At 51.6% G+C, this 20,480-nt stretch overlaps 7 protein-coding genes across 7 annotated transcripts; 4 read left to right on the plus strand and 3 right to left on the minus strand.

Annotated features, from left to right (window-relative positions):
• Positions 1–1,259: 1,259 nt before the first annotated feature.
• On the minus strand, positions 1,260–2,476 carry ALTATR162_LOCUS5444 (uncharacterized protein; the record flags this gene model as incomplete). The annotated part of the gene is made up of 4 exons (XM_043313063.1): positions 1,260–1,577; positions 1,630–1,824; positions 1,872–2,334; positions 2,388–2,476. 4 exons carry the CDS (start codon positions 2,474–2,476, stop codon positions 1,260–1,262), a joined length of 1,065 nt encoding a protein of 354 aa, XP_043168998.1.
• Positions 2,477–4,196: 1,720 nt separating this feature from the next.
• Positions 4,197–6,674, minus strand: ALTATR162_LOCUS5445 (uncharacterized protein; the record flags this gene model as incomplete). Its single annotated transcript, XM_043313064.1, has 3 exons — positions 4,197–5,174; positions 5,223–6,477; positions 6,529–6,674. 3 exons carry the CDS (start codon positions 6,672–6,674, stop codon positions 4,197–4,199), a joined length of 2,379 nt encoding a protein of 792 aa, XP_043168999.1.
• A 2,904-nt stretch (positions 6,675–9,578) lies between these two features.
• ALTATR162_LOCUS5446 (uncharacterized protein) lies at positions 9,579–10,613 on the plus strand (the record flags this gene model as incomplete). The annotated part of the gene is made up of 2 exons (XM_043313065.1): positions 9,579–10,247; positions 10,311–10,613. 2 exons carry the CDS (start codon positions 9,579–9,581, stop codon positions 10,611–10,613), a joined length of 972 nt encoding a protein of 323 aa, XP_043169000.1.
• A 655-nt stretch (positions 10,614–11,268) lies between these two features.
• Positions 11,269–13,050, minus strand: ALTATR162_LOCUS5447 (uncharacterized protein; the record flags this gene model as incomplete). Its single annotated transcript, XM_043313066.1, has 4 exons — positions 11,269–12,195; positions 12,260–12,501; positions 12,566–12,772; positions 12,831–13,050. 4 exons carry the CDS (start codon positions 13,048–13,050, stop codon positions 11,269–11,271), a joined length of 1,596 nt encoding a protein of 531 aa, XP_043169001.1.
• Positions 13,051–14,031: 981 nt separating this feature from the next.
• ALTATR162_LOCUS5448 (uncharacterized protein) lies at positions 14,032–15,404 on the plus strand (the record flags this gene model as incomplete). Its single annotated transcript, XM_043313067.1, has 2 exons — positions 14,032–14,917; positions 14,980–15,404. The coding sequence occupies 2 exons, from the start codon at positions 14,032–14,034 to the stop codon at positions 15,402–15,404; spliced, it is 1,311 nt and encodes a 436-aa protein (XP_043169002.1).
• Positions 15,405–15,998: 594 nt separating this feature from the next.
• ALTATR162_LOCUS5449 (uncharacterized protein) lies at positions 15,999–17,835 on the plus strand (the record flags this gene model as incomplete). Its single annotated transcript, XM_043313068.1, has 2 exons — positions 15,999–16,242; positions 16,307–17,835. The coding sequence occupies 2 exons, from the start codon at positions 15,999–16,001 to the stop codon at positions 17,833–17,835; spliced, it is 1,773 nt and encodes a 590-aa protein (XP_043169003.1).
• Positions 17,836–18,657: 822 nt separating this feature from the next.
• On the plus strand, positions 18,658–20,216 carry ALTATR162_LOCUS5450 (uncharacterized protein; the record flags this gene model as incomplete). Its single annotated transcript, XM_043313069.1, has 3 exons — positions 18,658–19,043; positions 19,106–19,198; positions 19,253–20,216. 3 exons carry the CDS (start codon positions 18,658–18,660, stop codon positions 20,214–20,216), a joined length of 1,443 nt encoding a protein of 480 aa, XP_043169004.1.
• Positions 20,217–20,480: the final 264 nt, after the last annotated feature.

A 20,480-nucleotide genomic window follows, 5' to 3' on the forward strand; every position in this document is an offset into this window, starting at 1 on the left:
GGAGGTAACCGTGACATACAGAGAATAAGGCAGTAGATCCAGGTTCTTTATTAGTCAACGTTTCTCAACGCAAAGTCTCAAACAAAGTCATGAGGTCGTTCCTCAGATTCTCGCCTTTCCTCGCCTTAACGATTATCATATTGATCCACTTGGCATCCGCAGCAGCATGCGCGCGCCTGTTCGACGGCTGCAAACCAAACGATGAAAATATGTGCGAATGCGATTCAGGTACCCTGGTACGCTGTCTCATGCTCTATAGTAAGAAATACACTAAGTGATACGCTCACAGATTGTGTGTATGAACATGGGTCGTCGACATCGCGTAAATATGCATCCCTCCGAGTCTTCATCGACAGACACATGGCAGTGGATGAGGAAGCAGAATTGCCCAGTACCGAGCGATGGGGGTTTGCAGTGTGTGGAGGGCAGGTGCAACAAAGGGAGGGTATACGAGGTTGTCTTGAATGGGTAGTCTGTTGAGACAAAGATGGGGCTGGGTGAATCGGAGTGCACAGATGCAAGTAACGAGCTCGGATGAATGGGATGGACTTTCAATGGTGGCGAGGATGCATGTTTGCAACACGTTGGCTTCATCAAGACGCCCGGAAGGGATGTGGCAAAGGTCGTTTAGGGATACTGCTTTCGAGCTTTGAAACTATGTCTTCTTGAAGTCTTCGCCCTTACATGCCTGAGAAAATAAGCAGTCATATATAGCTTGCCAAACTGAGGCAGCGAACATATAAACGCGCTAGGCTTATCGAGCCGCGTTTTCACCTTATCGCTCGATGCTGTGGGTATTTGCAATGGCGTAGACTTAGACGACTCGTCGATCTTCAGCCGGTTTACTATATACAGCATCTCGAGCTCTTTATGATCGACTCCGCTCCCCATTCCAGTCACCCGTCTCTCAAATGGGTGATTCAAGGCTGTCTCGGTGTATAGCACATCTCTTTATGTGGCAACAGGCCCACCGAGGGTATCGGGCGCATTACAATGCGAAAGCCCGAACCAATATCTAGGGCGGACCCCGTTTCGAAAAAAAGAGCTCCATACGTTGGTGCTTGTAGATCAGCAGGTAGCTGTCAAGAGCGCACAGGCGTGCCGGCAACTGAGTCCGAAGAGGATGCTTGCGCTTAGAAAGCGCAAGTAGATTATTATTTCTATGTAGCGTAAGCCGGCTCGGTATGGTTCCAGCCATTCAGTCTATGTAAGGAAATAATTTCGTCTTTATCGATATTTGCCACATCAATCATCAATCCTCAATCTAACGCGAAGCGTTGAGATTCTCTGTCCGCCAACGGCAACACATTGTAGTTCAAACGCTGGACATAGTAGTCATCTTCCAGCTCATGTGCCCGAGGTTTCCGTTGAACTTGGCCTAATAGAATCGGCCTGAGTCCTTTCTTGAAGTTGAAGAAGCAAATGGACCCGACGACCAGGGCACTCGTCGAAAAGACCAGCGCAACGCAGATGTAGAATACCATCTCGTCCTTCATTAAAGTTTTAGCAAGTAGCGAGTGTCCATAGAGAACGAGAAGTCTGGTGATCAGGTATGTGATGTTTGCGGCATGGAGAAGCTATGATATGCAGTGTTAGCGAGTGGCAGATTTTCGAGGTGGAAGGACTCACCAAAACAAACGCCATTCCGATTGGGCGCTCATGTCTTACACAATAGACCGCAATAGCCACATGTATAAGGGTAACCGGAAGGATTGAAAGAGTCAACGAGAACTCGGGCTCTTTGTAATGAACGTCGATGAAGTCGTATATGAATATGAATGCGAAGACAAAGTATGGTGTGATCTTGAGAAGAACAAGATAAATCTGCACAGTTGTGAGCATAGCCAGGTAACAATTTTCGATGTGCTTACCTGATAAACCATGTATTTGTTTTGTGTCTTTTTGTCAGGGCTAACGTGTTGGTATAAAGCCCATGAAAACTCACGATAGAGTCCCCTCGCTAACCCGCACATGACGGCACTGCAAGCGCATGTGACGACTACACAAACCATCAAACCAATCGAGGATTTCTTCCAGAAAGGCCAGTCATGGTCCGCAAAGGGGGTGCCATACATGTCGTGATTAAGGAGGATCCTGGCAGCCGCATCTCTGGTCTCGCCGTATTGAAGAACCGTTAAGACCGACAGGCATATGTTGGCAACGCATTGCACAAAAATTTGCAAGTGATTTTTGATCCGATATGCATCAAGCGTTAATATGAGTTGAAAAAGACACCCCAAGGAATTGACGGCCAGCGTCAGTGGCGTGACGTAGGCGAGTGGCACCTGGTATACGACTGAGTTAACCCAGTTGAGATAGACAACGAGTACAACTCTAATGATGTTTAGTGATCCTTCGAGTGCTAAGCAATGCGGGGTGATACGAACGTTTGTATAGTAATATTCGTAAGAGCTTGCACCGCAGTAGTGCCAAAGAAAGCCCATTCCAATCTCGTCTCCGGCCGCCACGAAACCATCGTTATTGTGATTTCCTATTTGAGCTCTTTGCAAGCCAAAAAAGGCAATACAAATAAAAGTGGCGTAAGTCAGCCACAGGGCAAAAGCAGTGGATATTGTGTGTGACGGAAGAATCTCTTTAGCAGTCTCGAAGGATCATAACAACGCGCGGACAAGAGCAAAAACCTTCTAGTCCTACGGGTAGCTTCGCATCTTCCATGCATGGGTCCACTAGAGTACGTCTAAATACGGGAAAGGAGCTCCCGTGCTATGCCGTATTCGGCCGGGTGCTGAACCATCGCAGCTGACATCGGTGCTACGCTTTCCCGATTTCGCATGGCGAAAGTTCCCAGAACCTTGATCGAACTTATGATTGATTGATTCATCTTGCGTCTTGCGATATGATCTTTGGTGTCGTGGAATCTCCATGTGGGGTGGTGTCGGATTAACGGCTTTTTTGTAGTATGACAGCTTTCATGCGGCTGTCCGTCTCAAGGTCGTCCCGTCAACTTGAGTTTACGACAGTTGAGGTCCTGGCTAGAATGAGAGCAATGCTTTGCTTCCAGTGACCAGGGAGTCTAGCTATCGCGACATCATCGAGAGATTATCACACTCCTATATTCACCTATGATCTGCACTTATAGGTACGCTTGGTGCACGACCCACAATCCTGGTACTTTTCGCCACTAGATCAACGCTCGAGAAGGGCTTATGGACGGTAAGATTTTGGATCAGGCCCATAATGCCTTTTTGCTTACGAATCACTTGTTGAATACAGATAGCGACTGAATGATCAAGTGGTGTTCACACGGTGGGATATCAAATAGGTCGAAGTCCTTCCAGAATACATTTTCCCGTCTTCCTTCCATCCGCTACCCATAACGAAACATGAGGGTTTCAACATCTGACCCAGTGCCGCAATATGTTCAGGTACCACTGCAACCTTCTGGGTACGATACTTAGCATCATTCCCCTCATCACCAGGGTCCTCGGGATGAATCCGAAGCCCGGTCAGTATCCATCCCGTCGGTTGATCCTCGAAACTGCCTATGTTTTGTGCTGCAATGATCTTCTAAACGCTTGTCATACTCGGGGCGCTCATTATGTCCCCTACGGTTATTATGTTGAATGCATTGTGCATGAACCTTAAGTGGGAAGGTTCAGCGCTCTTACCAATGGTTCCACCTATCCCGTTTTTCTGTCTCGTGACGTTGCTCTGCAACCTCATATGCCCACCTCTGATGAGATGCGGAAGTCCTTTGAAGGATATACGTAGCTATGAACTATCAAATAAAGAATAAGTATCTTGAGCTTGCGAATGAAGCGTTTCGGATAAGCAAGAAAGCGAGGCATCACAAGTGCGTCCATTTGCTCGAGAATGACCAATCAATATTTCGGGCGCAGGAAGCGTTATTCGAGAAGCGCTAAAAGTCGCGTTACGTACAATGATAAACCATCTAAGAGCGACGAGTTGCTATTGATTGGATATGAATCGTTTTAGCAACATAGTTTGCAGTTTTTATGAGATCTAGGAGAGGAAGCAGGCAATGCATTGATAGTGGTGGAGTCTCAAATGAATAAAGAACTGGTCTCTTAATATACTCAAGAAGTGTCATGGATATATATGCTTTGTGTTCCAACTCAAGACCGCGCGAAGATTGAACAAACCTTTAACCATGCAAACATTACGCCATCTAATCAGCTTCGCCATCGCGGCTTCGGTTGAGACATTCCAGCACTCTACGCCGTAACATCACCGCTCTTCGCTCGCTTGGCCTCCCTCTCTTCCCCGGCATTTGCCTCAGCGCGTCTTTTACCCTCGTCTTTCCTCGCTGTATCCTTTTCTTCTCGCGCAACACGTCGTGCCTCTTTATCTTGCTTCTCCTTCTCCTTCCGGAGGGCCTTGCTCTCAAACTCGTGCCAGTCGCCCTCCAACTCCTTCAGCGCATCGGCACGTTTTGGTGGCGGGGCTTCGCTTGTGAAGAAAGGATGCTCGAGCACATCTGCGGCGGTGGGTCGCGCGTTGGGATCGAAGAGGAACATTGCCTGCAAGAGCTCGAAGGCCATAGGGCTAACGCGATCCTTGTACTTCTCTTCGAAAGTCGACTGCTTCCGTTCGGTTGGGCGCAGCAGTTCGAACCACTGCATGTCGACGATGCCAGGCCAGTCCTGCACAGTGGGCGTACCCAGTATGTGGTAGATCTTATCCAGTTGATTGATCTCACCACCATCGCCCGGGAAGATAGCATGTCGTGTGAAGATCTCCACTAGTACGCAAGCAGCTGACCAGATGTCGACTGCCGGCCCATACTGGGTTTCTCCAAGCAGCAGCTCTGGTGATCGATACCAGATGGTGATGACCCGGTTGGTGTAATCGAGCTTGCTGCTCTTTGCGTAGAATCGTGCAAGACCAAAATCTGCCAACTTCAACTGCCCAGTGTTGGACACCAAGATGTTGGCAGCCTTAATATCTCGATGCAAAACACCGCGACGGTGGAGGTAGTCCAGGCCCTCGAAGAGCTGTTTCGCCAGGTCTTTCTTGTGTGATTGTTCGAGCTTGAACGTCGGGTGATTCAGAAGACCCGTAAGATCGTGGGACAAATATTCGAAAACCATGTAACAGTCGTTTTTTTCAACCATGACCTCTCGGAGATTGACGATGTTAGCGTGGTTGAGAGATTGCAACAGCTTGACCTCGCGGATGGCGGTAACCGGAAACTGATGGTTGTTAGCATTGTACTACTTTCTCTTGTTGGGTGTACTTACGCCATCGCGTTCACCCTCCATACGGATCTTCTTGAGGGCGACCATGTCCTTGGTGTAGACATGGACTCCCTTGAAGACTTTTCCGTAGGTGCCGGATCCAACTACCGACTCATTACCCGGCTTCCTATAATACACTGATTCTGAAGCTGCATGCTCAGGGACCAGAGTAGGTCGGGGTTTCATACGCTTCCTGGTAACAATCTTCGTCTTGGGTATTTGAGGAGGTGGTGTCCTTCGAGCGGGTCGTGAGTCAGGGCGCGGGTCAAATCGCCTATCGTCAGGTCTTCGTGGTGGGTAAGGCTCTCTGCGGTCTCTGATATCTCGTGGGTCTCGAGGGCTGCGCAGGTCTCGGGGGTCGCGTTCGCGAATATCACGTAGGTCTCTAACATCCCTCGGGTCGCGCATGTCTCTGTCTCGTGGATCTCGGAAGTCCCGCTCTTTGCCACGATAATAGGGAGGTTCACGAGGATCCCGTCCATCTCGAGCGTCTCTCTCACGAGGATCTCGGTAGGCCGGTTTTCGATCGTAATAGTTGTCATATCGCCGGTCCCGTTCCCTGTTGTCCCGCTCGCGGCCGCTGTCGTAATCCCTATCTCTCACGTCACGATCTCGGTCGCTCCTTGGTTCTGGGCGGCGTGGGGAAACTTCACGCGCTGCTACGGCTGCCACCTTTGCCTTGGGGGCAAGAGGAGATTCTTTGGGAGCTGGTTCTGGCCTCTCAGGTTCTTCCAATCCAAGTTTTGCTTTGCTCGCTGGTGGTACTGGGTTTTTCGTCTTTAAAGAAAAACCGAAACCTGACTTTGGTGCCGTCGGAGGTTTTGCCGGTCTCTTTTCCTCTATGGGACCTTCGTCTTCTACACGCAAATCCTTGGATGGTCGAAATGGATTGTCATCAGCATCGACAGATGCAGAGTCAGCAGATGCTTGGGATGCGACGGCCGGCTGTGGACGTGGCGCTTCTGTAGCGGGGCGGCCGCCTCTTGTGCCGGACGCTGGCGTCCATGACAAGTTTGAAAACTGGGTAGGTGCAGCGCCACGACCTCGTCCACCAGGCCCGCCAAACGGGGCATTTGCGCCTGGACCTGACATGCGTCGGTCAGGGCCGTTGAAGTTGTTACCACGGTAACCGCCATGACCTCCACGATGAGGGCTGTTTTGGAAGCCGGGTTGTGGGTACGGTTGGTTTGGGTAGTAACCGGGTGACTGGTTTTGATGATAAGGAGACTGGTTTGGGGTATAGCCTTGCATAGGAGACCTGATGATGTCAGCATGGGAATGTCCGAAGCCCAGTGAGATATGAACTGACCCTTGATTAGGATATGGCTGGTTATTCCAGCCACCTCGGCCGCCGTGATAAGGCGACTGGTGTTGGGGGGAATACTGGTTCTGCGCAGGGTACGGTGGAGACTGCTGGAATCCACCACGTCCCTGGTAATGATACGCTCCCCTCATTTTGCCTTGGTCTTTTCGGCTCTTGGATGCGTCAGAATTGTAGCCTGATCCGGGTGCTGGTGAGCCTCGACGTGAGGTGATCCTATCTGCAAGCGCAGGTTTGCTAGACTCAGATTCTTTATCAAGGCGTTGTCGTGGTCTTGATGTAGGAGAGGGCGATCGGGACGGGCGGCGTCGAATAGGTGAGCGAGGCGAACGACTCCTGCGTGGTGGCGGCGATCCTCTGCGAGGAAGACCTGGGGATCGCCTACGAGGTGGAGGGCGAGAGGGAGATCGAGCACGCCTGGAACCTCGACTGCGACTCCTTGCCCTGTCGCGGGTATTGTGGGGCTTGTACGATCGTTCTCTATGGTCTTCGAATGGCGAAATAGGTCTTCGATCAGTCCTTCTAGGTGACGTTCGCCGAGGCGATATTTCACGCCTAGATCTCCTGTCGAGTGAAACTGATCTCTTCCGTGCACGATGCGCCACTGGTCTATAATGACTATCGACGGAAGGCGAGCGGCGCCGGTTCGAGGCAGGTGGGAAGTATGTATCGGGTGTGGTTCTTCGAGGCGGTCGGTCGCGGTCGGAGCGTGGAGGACGTGGGGAGTATGCTCGTGTGGGAGGTCGACCCGGCGAGTGTGCACGTCGTGATCTTGATGCGGAGCGTACAGGGCTGAGGCTCCCTTGTCGTTTTACGCGTTTCGCTGAGCCTCTCGGAGATGGAGAACGGGCGTGGTGGCGTTTCGACGATGGAGTCGTGTCGCGATGGTGGTGACGGTGGTGTCGATGCGAGTGGGAAACCCTGTCTGCGCTGGCCTCCCTCTTCGAAGCTCGATAGCGATCCTCCTCAGAGATGCTGCGACTGCGCCGACGCGCGCGCTCTCTACTCAAACTTCTCCCGCGAGAACGTCCTCGCACGTGTCTGGCCGATGATCGGATGTGCGTATCTGGTGCGCGATGTCCGGAGGAATCTCTGGCAGCTCGTGGCACTGGTGACGATGTTCTGGCTTCGATGTTCCTCACCCGTGACCGTTCCCTAGATGGCTCCCTATCCCGAATAGACGAGTCCTCTGGTCTCCACTGGTCTATATCCTGAGCCCGTCGCAGGGCAGCCATAGAGGCAGGAAGGTCATCAGAAGTCGCAAGGTTGCAGCATCAAGAGGTCCGCGGGTCAAAGTGCCACGGCCTAACCGAGCAACAAGAAAGTCAAGCACCCTATTCTCAGCCTTACGACAAAGTAGTAATAGAACTGGGAAACAACAAAAGATGCGGCTGCGACTGAAACACACTCCCAAATGCGCTGCCGGTGATGCACTTTCCTCGATGTTGCTGTCGTGGCCGCAGACGCTGCAGCGCCTTCTCGCTCGTCGGTCTTTCGCTTGCCGCTATCGACAGCGCCAAGCCCCGTGATCAAGGTCGCCCTCATTGAGTGTGCATGGAAACCCCTCCATGCCACCAAGACTTCCAGCCTGCCCCCTGGTTTGGCATATCCATTCCGCATCTTCTATTTTGTATATCATGTTGCTGTCCACCAGATGTGCCATGCGGCTTCACAACATCTACCTAAAGCATGCGAAACAATACCACCGCCACCTTGCCAAAGACCACCCCAACCCCCGGAAGCAGCAGACAAAGCACTTCTCAGCAGCGGACCATGGCAACTGTAACAGGGCGATATTTCAGGACAGCAATAGGGGTATACACCAAGAGGTGTATTTTGGCTGATCCGGACACTGTGGTTTTGCTGTAATTTAACTGAAATCGCCGTCATCATGGCTCGTCGTGGGCATTCGCACGCTGCGACGCGGGGCAAACATGCACATGACCCAGGAACGCAAGACATCGTCTTGTGCAAAGGAGGAAAGATGGTGTAGGTCGAGTGCTGAAGCGTCGTAGACGTAACCTTGTAGCCTCAAGCCATTGGGTCTCGGAGCAGTGCACATGAGCAGCCAAACGCAAGGTGCTTCAATACGCCGACCAGGCTCACCTTGTCGTCCGAGCAGTCCTCAAAGAAAAGTGACGCGATAAACGTGTGTATGTCCCTGCGCAAGCCAGAAGCATACGCAAGTGAGCGGCATACGTGTGGTGATTGTAGCCCTGGCCCGAACTAGGATGTGAGTTGAGAACGGCGAGCAAGTGAGACAGTGCCCATCCACAACGCGGGTTAGACGCAGTATATGTCAAGAGTGAGCAACAGTGCGTATTTAGTACACGACTGCGCAGGCGTGGTATCAAGATGTCCAAGCAAGAGGCCGAGGTAACTGTGTGACCTTCACCCTTCTCCACCGTCGCCAGTGGACGTCCAGTCCTCCCTCGATGCACATCGCATTATCGTGTAGTGACGCATCATATAATTCGCAGTGGTTCGAAAATATAGATGGGCGGTACTGTAGTAGATGCGCAGTTTGCTGGTACGGTAAGGTGAAGCTGCGGGGATCAGGCATGAGCCGACAAAAAGGCCTCTTCACGGCGGTCTGCCCCTCATTCGCATCGTCGCTAGATGTCGTAAATATCAAATGGGGCGATGGCGATATTATTGATGCCGTGCGTACCTGGTAAGGCGTGTGTTGATGATGGAGCGTCGGGTATGGAAGGGGTGGTGGTTGTGTTGACTGGCGCTCCTGCCCTGCTGGCCTGCCCGCTTATCACGTGCAAGCATGGCCAGAGCGTGTGGAAGGTGTGGCGTCATTGCAAGTTCGGAACGCTAATCCCCATTCCGACGGTTAGGACAAAGTTATTCCATTGTAGTCATACAGACCGGGCCGCTGTACTATTCTTCTGCGGAAACCATGCGCCTGACCAAACATATTTGCCTGGCACTTGTGCCCTCTTTCGACCTATAGTCTGCGCATCTTTTCTACTTGGTACATACCTTTTCTCCACTAAAAAGTCAAAAGTCCAGACAAGTTCCCCGCCATCATGGACGGCGACATCCCCAAGCCCAAGTCGGCGGTTCCCTCGCATATGACGAACGGCGGATCACCCCTCAGACTCACCACCGAGGCGCGCGACAAGAAGGAGCGAGAACATCTCTTCAATGCTATAGAGACTTCTAACCGAGGCCGCCAGCCAGTAAACTTTGACGGGCCGACTAGCTACTTCCCTGCGAAGTCTTCAGTCGCGAACATGCACACTGATAGCCGACATGTCATGGCGAATGGCCAAGTAGACGCCGAAGACCCTTTCGAGGGTGCCGTTGTGCAGACACCACTCGCGACAAGTCGGGCCCATAGCCCATACACGCAGCACCCCACCATCGACTTCGACGGGCTTAGCTGGCCCAGCAAGGGCACGCGGGAGAGGAAGGAGGCGACCGAGGAGGAGAAGGCGGCAAACCTCAAGAAGCTGTCTGGCGCTGTCCGGACTATGCTCGAGTGTCTGGGCGAAGATCCCGATCGGGAGGGGCTGCTCGACACACCAGAGCGCTATGCAAAGGCGCTGCTCTTCTTCACCAAAGGTTACGAAGAGAACCTGCGCGACATCGTCAACGGTGCTGTCTTCCACGAGGACCATGACGAGCTTGTCATCGTGAGGGACATTGAGATCTTCTCTCTTTGCGAGCATCATCTAGTCCCTTTTATGGGCAAGGTTAGTTCTGACAGCCTTCTGTCTCATACAGTACTAGAGAATTCTAACTAATCTCTCTTACAGATGCATATCGGCTACATCCCGAACCGTCGCGTCATCGGCCTTTCCAAGCTCGCTCGCATCGCCGAAATGTTCGCTCGCCGTCTCCAAGTACAAGAGCGCCTTACCAAGCAGGTTGCGCTTGCCCTCTCTGAAATGCTTCAACCACAGGGTGTCGCCGTTGTAGTCGAATCGAGCCATCTCTGTATGGTTATGCGCGGTGTTCAGAAGACGGGTGCTACAACAACTACAAGCTGCATGCTCGGATGCATGCGCTCACGAGACAAAACCCGCCAGGAATTCTTGAACCTTATCAACAGGCGGTAGAAATGATGTTCGGCAAGAAGATATCGGAAGAGAGTCGGAGTGACAGTCACTTTCACTCCCCGCATCATGTGCTATCGTTGCACGACTTTGCACATTGGCGTTACATGGGATTGGCGTTTGGGTGAGGAGTTCATCACTCTCACTGGATACTAGGTGAGCGGGCATACTGCGTTGCATCGTTAGACGCATAGGCCTTTCAACAGGCGTTTCCTATCTGTTCATATTTTACGACCCACGGCCTTGTATTACGATAAGCAAATGGTTCAGGCGTCACATCTCTTGATGTTCCAAAATAACTGTATCTCCACAGTAACGAATCGCTATCTCTGGTTTTCCTTGCGAAAGCCTCCTTACCTGATTGCATAGTTATAGCTACGTTGGCCTCGGTGCAAATATCCAATTTTTCATCACGTTGATCAGTCGACCACATGTAACCGATCCAGGCGAGCTGTGTTTGCCAGAGATGCTTATACGCTCAATATGATCGCGGCTTCGGACAATGCATATGACTGTTGAATCGACATCACGCTTTCCCAATTCACAGTCGATCGCAACTCAATGCCAGTGAACAAGTTCGTCGCAGTCACGCTATAGTTTATTGATTCAAATATGCTTGCCCGCTGATGGTGGCGCGTGGCGACAAAAGTACTGGTCTTCATACCTTCCTGAACACTGGATACGCATCCCCAACCTCCATAGGTACAATACCGAAAGATACGTAAGAGTCGATGTTTTCAGGCTCTAGCGCGACAAAAGCTAGCCCTGCGTTTTTCTGGGCACTGCTTACGAAGAAACTCCCGGCGGGCAGCGTAACATCCTGGACAAGTGTCTCTGTAGTCACGGTGTTCAGGATAGCGCCTTCGTAGTACGACGAAGCGAGGCTAGAAGAAGTGATGTTGTATGCCTCAACCTCTCCGTGGAAAACCTCAGGTATGGTCTCAACTTCTAGCCCAGAGACCCTAAGGCGCTCGGCGAGATCAGCCCAAGCGCGAGGGATAATGTATCCTTCAGGCCGGGTGCGAGTCATATTGGCAGTTGCAGGCGTAGTGCTAGCGAACTCAATGGGTAGTTGGACTACCTCACCCGTCCGACGGTCGACCATGGTGTATGTGCGGTTCGAAAAGGTAGTGTAATCAGTAATCACAATCTCCTCCTCGCTCTCAATAACCTCCGCAATGGCACTTTCGATGGTTTCCTTAACGCCGGCCTCGTCGCGAGCAGTCTCTAGTACACCAAGAATCATCTGTAGTCCTGCGAGCGTGCGGCGCTTGAACTCTTGGCTCGCAATGCCAATACCGCGGGTCTCAAAGAGGAAAGTCACGCATTGTGTCAGTCCCATGGCGTTTCGCCCAATCTTCGCATCAGTGCCGGCTTCTTCGAGACGAGGTGGATTTGTTCGCGCAGCCGTGACGTAGGGTTCTCCACGTAGGCCTTTGGAAAGGAGAGATGCGTTGATGGCGGGAGCGAAGACGGTCTCGGAGAGCGTGCGAATGGATGGGTGAATGTTGAGATTCTTGGCTGCGCTGTACATGCCATCTGCCGCATTACTGTAGTTGCCAGAGTAGCGTGTTGCAGCACCGTACTACAGAGGTAAGGATACAAAGTCAGCGTATGGTTCACATGCATCTCGTACAGCCCGAACTTACCTCATGCATGTCAATTGCGATGTGTGGAGAAAAGCTGCTAAACCACTTTTTGATCTCGCGAGTTTGCTGGCGCACAAGTTTCGTGTGGTCGCGGTTTGGGTCAAAGTTGGTAGCCAAAGTACGCTGGAAGTAGGCATTTCCGTCAGGGTTGTAACGTGGCAGTACGATGATGTCCATCTTTTCCAGAAAGCTGGCAGCCCATTCTGGGTCGTTATCCATGGCGCCAAGAAGAGCGAGAGTGGCTGTAGAGGTGGAGGTACGAAGTCAGTGTATGTCTCACATGCATTTCGTATAGTCGCAGCCTACCTTCGTCTCCGGCAGGTTCATTTCCATGAACTGAGCCTTGAATCCATACCCTCAGTTTGTCAGAGGTCGCATAACCAGTAGTTGTGTTTGATCCTGACGTCGAAAGGTACGCGTATGGAAATGTCTTGCCTTCTTCGCTCAGGAAGTCGGCTACATCGTAGGTCATCCATGAAGGGTTCTTTGCCGCAAGACCGCTTATGAATTCCTCTGCCTATTGTTAGGTTTCCATGTTCGTGACTGATCTGCATCTTCGTCGTCGACATACCTAGCTTGTATTGTGACGTCGCGCCTTCTGTTCCCTCTGTCCAGCCCGGATCAAACGAGGCGTTCGGCAAGAACGCAGGGCTCAAGAGAGTCACATTCGGCGCTGGGAAAGCCGTCTGTTCCACAAGCTGCGAGTCAAAGTTCACGTTGACATGGTTCTCGCCATATTGAGTCTGCGCAAGCGCGGACGCTGCGAAGAGCGCAATTGAAGATGTACGCATCTTCATCCGGTATCACCTGAAACTGTTGATTAGGTGTAGAGCACCAGTTCGTGCGTCTAGCATGTCTTATTCTTTTTCTCTACCCCCATCTTAGGATGATAGCGCTACGTCAGTCAAGACGCGCTTTTGCCTGTTGGAGTATTTTGCCAAGTAGAAGGCCCTTGGCTTGCAGTTGCTCCTGCCGCTTCTGGTGTCGTTTCCCACGGAGATACGCGTGTAGTGCATTGCTATCGCATGTGAGCGGCATTTCTGCGGCTCTTGAAGTTCACCACAATGGTTATTGTAGGCATTGAGCTGGTGACGAGGGCGATATCGGAAGGAGGGTGCGAGGCGACGCGAAGAGATGCGGAATCCAGGCTCGGAACGGTTCCGACGCAAGAAGTCGTTGCGCATCATGCCGCACGTCAGTGGCGCCCGCAGGCTTCAATCAAAGGAAACTGTCAATCGTCCATGTAATCGTGGCTACACAATATTCAAGGCTTTTTGGGCATGATCGAATTTCCTTTCGAACTTGTACACCGACGGTGGCAATCACGAGTGGCACACCTATGCAACGCGCCCTTAGGCTACAATGGCTACCGAGGCTTCCACGGAATTTAGGCTGGCGGTACAGTATATTTGGAGAGCTTGTATTCTTCCGGGTTCGTGATGAGCACATCGCTTCAATCATGCCCCGGCATAGAGAACCATCGTGGCACTACCCCAGCTTCCCCGCCTCCGTCACAGCAATACCCCGATTATCCGATGCAGGTCATTTGTTGACCCATACCGGATACATTCCCTTCCATAGATGGTCCATCCTAGAAGATGCAAGTTAGCAACAAGCTTTGGAAAAAGGGACTAGTCACGCGGCTCACAAACGAACACTAGGAGATATTTCATCCGAAATCATGTCGCATATCCGTCCCGTATAGAAGCCGGCATATATATTGAAGCACACGTTGTCCATCCAGGAATGCGGATTGCCTTCAAACCGGAATTATGAAAGTCTTCTCCTCGTTGTTTGCGTGCTTCGCCGCGCTATCTTCGGTTGCTTCAGCGCTCTCCATTACTTCAACCAAGAACTGGAACATCACGAATGATGTGGAGGGCTCAGTGCGTCTTAATGGGCTTGCTTTCCAACAACACGCCTTGACCACATTCGGCGACTACCAATACGTAGCATTTTACAAAACTGCTTCTGGCTACGGCAAGCACTATGTAAACGTCGGACGTCGGAAGATCTCCCCTGCGCTGGGCGAGTGGCAGTACTTTGCATTCACCGATTACGTACAAACCACTCTGGATGAACACAACACTATCAGCATGGGAATCAGTGGCGACGGCAAGATCCATTTGAGTTTCGACCATCACGATGTACCACTCAATTATCGTGCGAGTAACACAGGCATCGCCAAGACAATTCCCTCTGAGTGGACCGCCAGTGCATTTGGAGCTGTCCAGCACAGTCTGCCTGGTTCAACCGGACCATGGACGCCGCTCACATACCCTCGTTTCGAACGTCTCGATAATGGTGACCTACTCATGGAGTTTCGTATCGGACAGTCTGGCGCTGGTGACTCGTACATACATCGATACTCTGCTACTACCGGACAGTGGAGCGCCGTTGGAAAATACCTGCAAGGTCAAGACAACAATGCGTACATCAACGGTATCAGCAACCAAGGTGGGAAGCTTTTCGTCTCATGGACCGTTCGCGAAACACCGACGCCGAGCACTAACCACGATTTCTACTTCGCCTTGTCGGAAGACGATGGCAAGACTTGGAAGCAGACTAATGGCCAAACCGTTGCAAAGCCCATCACTCCGTCAACACCTGGTATTAAAGTGTATTCTATCCCGCAAAACAGCGAGATCATCAACCAGGGTAAGATGTGACCGTACGAGATGTATATCAGATATACTGACTTTGTACCTCTACATCTGCAGAAGCTCAATGCGCCGACCAAAAGGGTCGTTTCCACGCCCTGATGCGTGACAATTCGACGGGTACAGCGCAGTTCTACCACTACCTTCGAAACCCAGAAGGCAAGTTTTCCAAGACTGCCATCAAGACACCTGGTCTCTCAGCGCCACCCTACCTCGCCTACAGAGGAAAGATCGCTGCCTCTGGTGACAACGTCATTGCCATCTTACCGGACCAACCCAAGATGACCGTCCAGATCTGGGGTGCGACGGCAGGAGGAGCCTACAATGACTGGAAGAAGTTGGCTGACATTCCAAACTCTGCGGGTGAGCCGTTAGTCGACGAAGAGAGGCTGGATAAGTTCAATGTCTTGAGCTTGTTTATCAGGCAAGGTGGTCCTTTCGGGACGAGGAAGGTACAGGTTTGGGACTTCGCGCTCGCACCTTGAACCCAAGGCATGCATGAGTAATTCAATAACACAAGGGTTTTAACAAGAACTTGACTCTCCAATACCCTTTTCCGTACAGTTATACCTTAGCGTTCTGGCGCTCCTTGCTTACTGCTCACATACACGACAGGATCGGAGCATGGAATGTTTCTCGGGAAGATTATGATTTGCGCTAGCACCCCTAACGACATCATTGCACATCGGTCTCGTTCATCCTAACCCAGCGTCTACAGGTCAACCTGGGCAAGCGAGAACGCACGTTCACTCTAACTGATAGTCTAGCTGAAGGTGGTATGGTTTTACAGCTTTCTGTGGGGAAGATACGTACTCGGAAGCACTGGTATGCCTCGTTTCCTCGATCCTGGTTTAACCTCATCATGCACCCACCGGCTACGGGCATAAGAAATTTCCAGTACTGCGGAGTAAGCGGAGGGACAACGGGGGAAAGATGCGGGGCGCGCTCACGCCTGCCTGTGTCGTCACGGACGATGTACAATTTTACACTCTAGTCCTAGGCGCATTCGATTCTTGGAGGAGCATAAAGCTGGCGAGATATCCATAGATGATCCTCATCGGACCGAGTTACCTCTTATCATGCCTTCCCATCTTTCCGTCTTTGCCGCCATTGGCGGTCTGCTCACGTTTGGACATGCACAGGATTCATCCAACACGTCAACGGCATCGTTTGGCGTGACGAGCGTTGTGACAGAGACTGTATCGGCTACGAGCACATCAACATACTCGCAATCGGACGTGCCGACTGGGATATCATTGCCAGGCGACTACGATGAGCCGCTTCGACCTCAAGTCCACTTCAGCCCACCTGTAGGGTTCATGAGTAAGTCTTCATTAATATAATAGATTTGATACGTACCCCCGCTAACCATCTACTTCCCTCGCAGATGATCCAAATGGCATGTACGTTGATGAAGATGGTGTATACCATCTGTACTATCAATACAACCCTACAGCAAACGTCGCTGGCAACCAGCACTGGGGCCATGCTACTAGCGAGGACCTATACACATGGACCAACCAGCCCATCGCCATCTTCCCCGGAGGTCCTACGGAGGGCGTTTTTTCAGGATCAGCGGTAATCGATTCCAACAACACCAGTGGGTTCTTCCCAAACCAAACCAACGGCGTAGTGGCCATCTACACCATCAACGTCCCCGAGAACCAGACTCAGCACATTGCTTACTCCCACGATAACGGCTACTCCTTCACCAAGTACGAGAACAACCCTGTTATCGTACCCGGCGGTACCAACCCCACGCAATTCCGTGATCCAAAGGTTATCTGGTACGAACCAACCGAGAGCTGGGTCATGGTCGTGGCGTATCCTATCGACTTCGAGATTGGCATTTTTACGAGCCCCAACCTCATCGACTGGACACCCACAAGCAACTTCTCCCACTATGGTATCACTGGTCTGCAGTACGAGTGCCCAAATATGGTTGAGATGCGCGTGGAGAATTCCACTGACAGCGATGAATCCAAATACGTCATGCTCATCTCCATCAACCCTGGAGCCCCCCTCGGTGGGTCCATCACTGAGTATTTCGTTGGCACTTTTAACGGCACGCATTTCGAAGCCGACGACTCCAGGACTAGACTTACAGACTTCGCCAAGGACAACTATGCGGGCCAGTTCTTCTACGGTATTCCTGCCGATGACGACCAGGTTACGCTTAACTGGGCGAGTAACTGGCAGTACACCAATGTCGTTCCGACTGCCGGCGAGGAAGTAGGCGATGGTTTCCGCAGCGTCATGACGGTACCTAGAGGCCACTACCTAAAAGATCTACCTCGTCAGGGTCTGTCGCTGATCTCGTACCCGTCTAACATCATGTCTATCGTCGACTCGGAGCTTGCTTCGAATGACTCTCTTGGAAACGGTACTGTCTTTGTAGACTACTCCACCGTGGAGTCAGGCGCCCTGTACTTTGAGGCCAATGTCACTGGGCTCACCGGCGGCCCTTCCCTCGCCGGATCCATCAGCTTTACTTTCCAGTCTTCAGTATCTGGCGAGTCAATCTCAGGCGGAACCTTCATCTCATCTGGTGATGTATGGCTAGACCGCGGAAAGACCGACGGTTTCCAGAGCCCTTACTTTACTGACAAGTTCACTGCTACGGGTCTTTACAACGAGGATGATGGGTCGTGGAGGATCTCAGGTATCGTTGACAGGAGCATCATCGAGATCTTCTTGAACGGTGGCGAACTCAGTGCGACTTCGGTCTTCTTCCCTACACAGCCACTTGATATGATGATGCTGAGGGTATCGGGCTTGAACGAGACGGTAACGGCCAGTGTTGGTGTTTGGGGCCTACAGGCTGCTTGGCTTAACCAAGCTGATGCTAATGGTACAGTTGCGGGTAACACCACTGAAGGTGGTAACGCAATGTTGGGAGCTGCAAAACTCTTGTAGATATATCCTAGTACATGTGCGATCATGGACACATACAATTAATGCCGATGAGTTCTTGGCTTCTTCTTTGCGTCGTGATGACTATACCTAAGGCATACATGACCTGCCTTCTTGAGCCACATTACCGTGACTATGTTCATTAGCTTATATGAACTGCACCGCGGATGCCACTTAGCCCGTCATCCGATATTTTCTCCACCCCACAACTCGTGATCAGTGGCAAGAGTGGAGACGAGCCCTTTAGCGTCCGCCTCCACAACCGAACCTTAATGGCGGGCGGAACACTCAATATCGTTAAACACGTCGTATAATACTCGATTGGCTTCGGCATGTATCGCAGTGCCGTCATACCAAGGGTTGAAAGTGTCTAAATGCGGAAGAACTTGTATGCCGAAATCTTCCGCCCCACTGCAAACCCAAAGTTCGTTCGCGGAGTAACTCCGGAAGTAATCCGGTTCCTTGGATGTCCATCACGCGCCAACTACAACTTGATTTTCTAATCCTCTTATTCGTGGAGGACTTTAATATCCCTTGTATTTTTGATGTTGCCGGCGTAGCAACTGGTTCGTCATGCAGGGGTCTTCGCTATATCTCATCTCGAAACAGTCATCAGGCGCCGAGGTAGTACTATAAGATCGTGTATACACTACCCCGCTTCCCGCATGATCCAAGAGCCAAGTATGTTCTTAGTGACAAAACGGTGTGTGCGGACGCGTTACTTGAACGAGGCACTGATATTGAGATCGTCTACTGTATTTAAGAAGAGAGCGACGATGAAAGGATGTAGTCATCAATAGCTGTTCTATTAGATACCGCTCTACGATGCACACGTCAACCTTCCTAAAGACGGCCTTAGTGCTGGCCAGCAGCTACTCTGTCAATGCTGACATAACGACTACAATCGACCCCAAGAGCAATTGGGGTACGTGGGAAGGTTGGGGAACGTCGCTGGCATGGTGGGCGCAGCAGTTTGGCAACAGAGATGACCTCGCGGATGTATTCTTCACGCTGAAGCAAACAAAGTTCAACGGCCAGACTCTGCCAGGACTTGGCTTTAACATAGTACGCTACAACGCCGGTGCGTGTAGCTGGAATACCATCGATGGAGAGAAGATGGTGGTATCACCAAACGTGAAGAGATCGAGGCAGATGGAAGGCTACTGGGTAGACTGGAAGAGTAATGATTCGACCTCCTCAAGCTGGGACTGGTATGGCACCCGCCTTCTTCGTGTGCTCCGAGTCTTCTTACTAACCACCATCTGTACCGCAGGTCCGTTGATGTCAACCAGCGAGCAATGCTTCAGAAAGCAATCGCACGTGGAGCAGATAGAACAGAACTGTTCAGCAACGCGCCGATGTGGTGGTATGTATCCCTAATATGTAAGCTATACATGATACATATACTAACTTCTTTCAGGATGGCAAAGAACCACAACCCTTCAGGTGCAGCGGACGGGAGCGAAAACATCCAGTCTTGGAACCTGGAGCAGCATGCATTATACATGGCGACGGTCGCGAAGCATTTCAAGGACAACTGGGGAGTTGAGTTTGAGACCGTGGATCCGTTCAACGAGCCAAGCGCCAACTGGTGGAAGGCAGACGGTACGCAAGAAGGATGCCACATCGATGTTTCCACCCAAGCCAAGATTGTCGGGTACCTCGATACACATCTCGCGAGCCGTGGCCTATCAACGAAGATTGCGGCCTCGGATGAGTCGTACTACGACCAAGCTGCTACCACATTGAAGACCATTGGCAGCAGCGCACTCAGCAAGATCGCCCGCATCAACGTGCACGGCTACCAATATGGAAGCGGTGATCGCGCTGGTGTCCACACACTGGCCTCGCAGGCTGGCAAGCCTCTCTGGAACAGCGAATACGGTGACGGCGTGGCTTCTGGCGAAAACATGGCAAAATACCTCTTGCAGGATCTCCGCACGCTGAAGCCTACGGCATGGGAGTACTGGCAAGTCCTCGATCAAGGAGGTTGGGGACTCATCGATGCGGACAACGATGCCAAAACACTCGGTTCATCGACACAGAAGTACTACGTGCTTGCGCAGTTTGCACGACACATGCGCCCGGGAATGCGGATCCTTGATGGTGGCCGAGACAATGTCGTTGCTGCCTATGACGCGAGCAAGTCATTATTGGTTATCGTTGCCGTCAACTGGGATGCAGCGCAGTACCTGAACTTCGAATTGTCGGGCTTCTCGGGACGTCCTTCATCAGGCGCAACCGTGTCGAGGTGGAGCACCCAGATCGGCAGCGGCGATCGGTATGTGCAGCATCTCGACACTACGATCAGCGGAACAAAGTTCTGGTCGAAGTTTGAGAAGAACATGGTGCAGACTTTCGAGGTAACGGGGATCAAGTTGTAGAGCATAGCGCATGCGATACCGTGTGAATATGAAATCGTCCCGTTGATAAAGTCGATTGATCGTTCGAGATGTTGAGTATGGGGCCGCATGACGTTATATCATCCGATTCTTTGCTTTCTTCTGACCCACACCTCTTGACCCTCGCTGCCTGTTCTTTGCTGAACTTCCCAAACCTGGAGCCTGTAGCTTCCGCGGTCCGACCGACCGGTATGTAGGTCGAAAGACCAGTCGTGCTTAGGACATTGGATTCCTGAACTAAGCACT

This window comes from Alternaria atra (assembly GCF_907166805.1).
Source record: "Alternaria atra isolate CS162 genome assembly, contig: 25, whole genome shotgun sequence".
Lineage (NCBI taxonomy): Eukaryota > Fungi > Ascomycota > Dothideomycetes > Pleosporales > Pleosporaceae > Alternaria > Alternaria atra.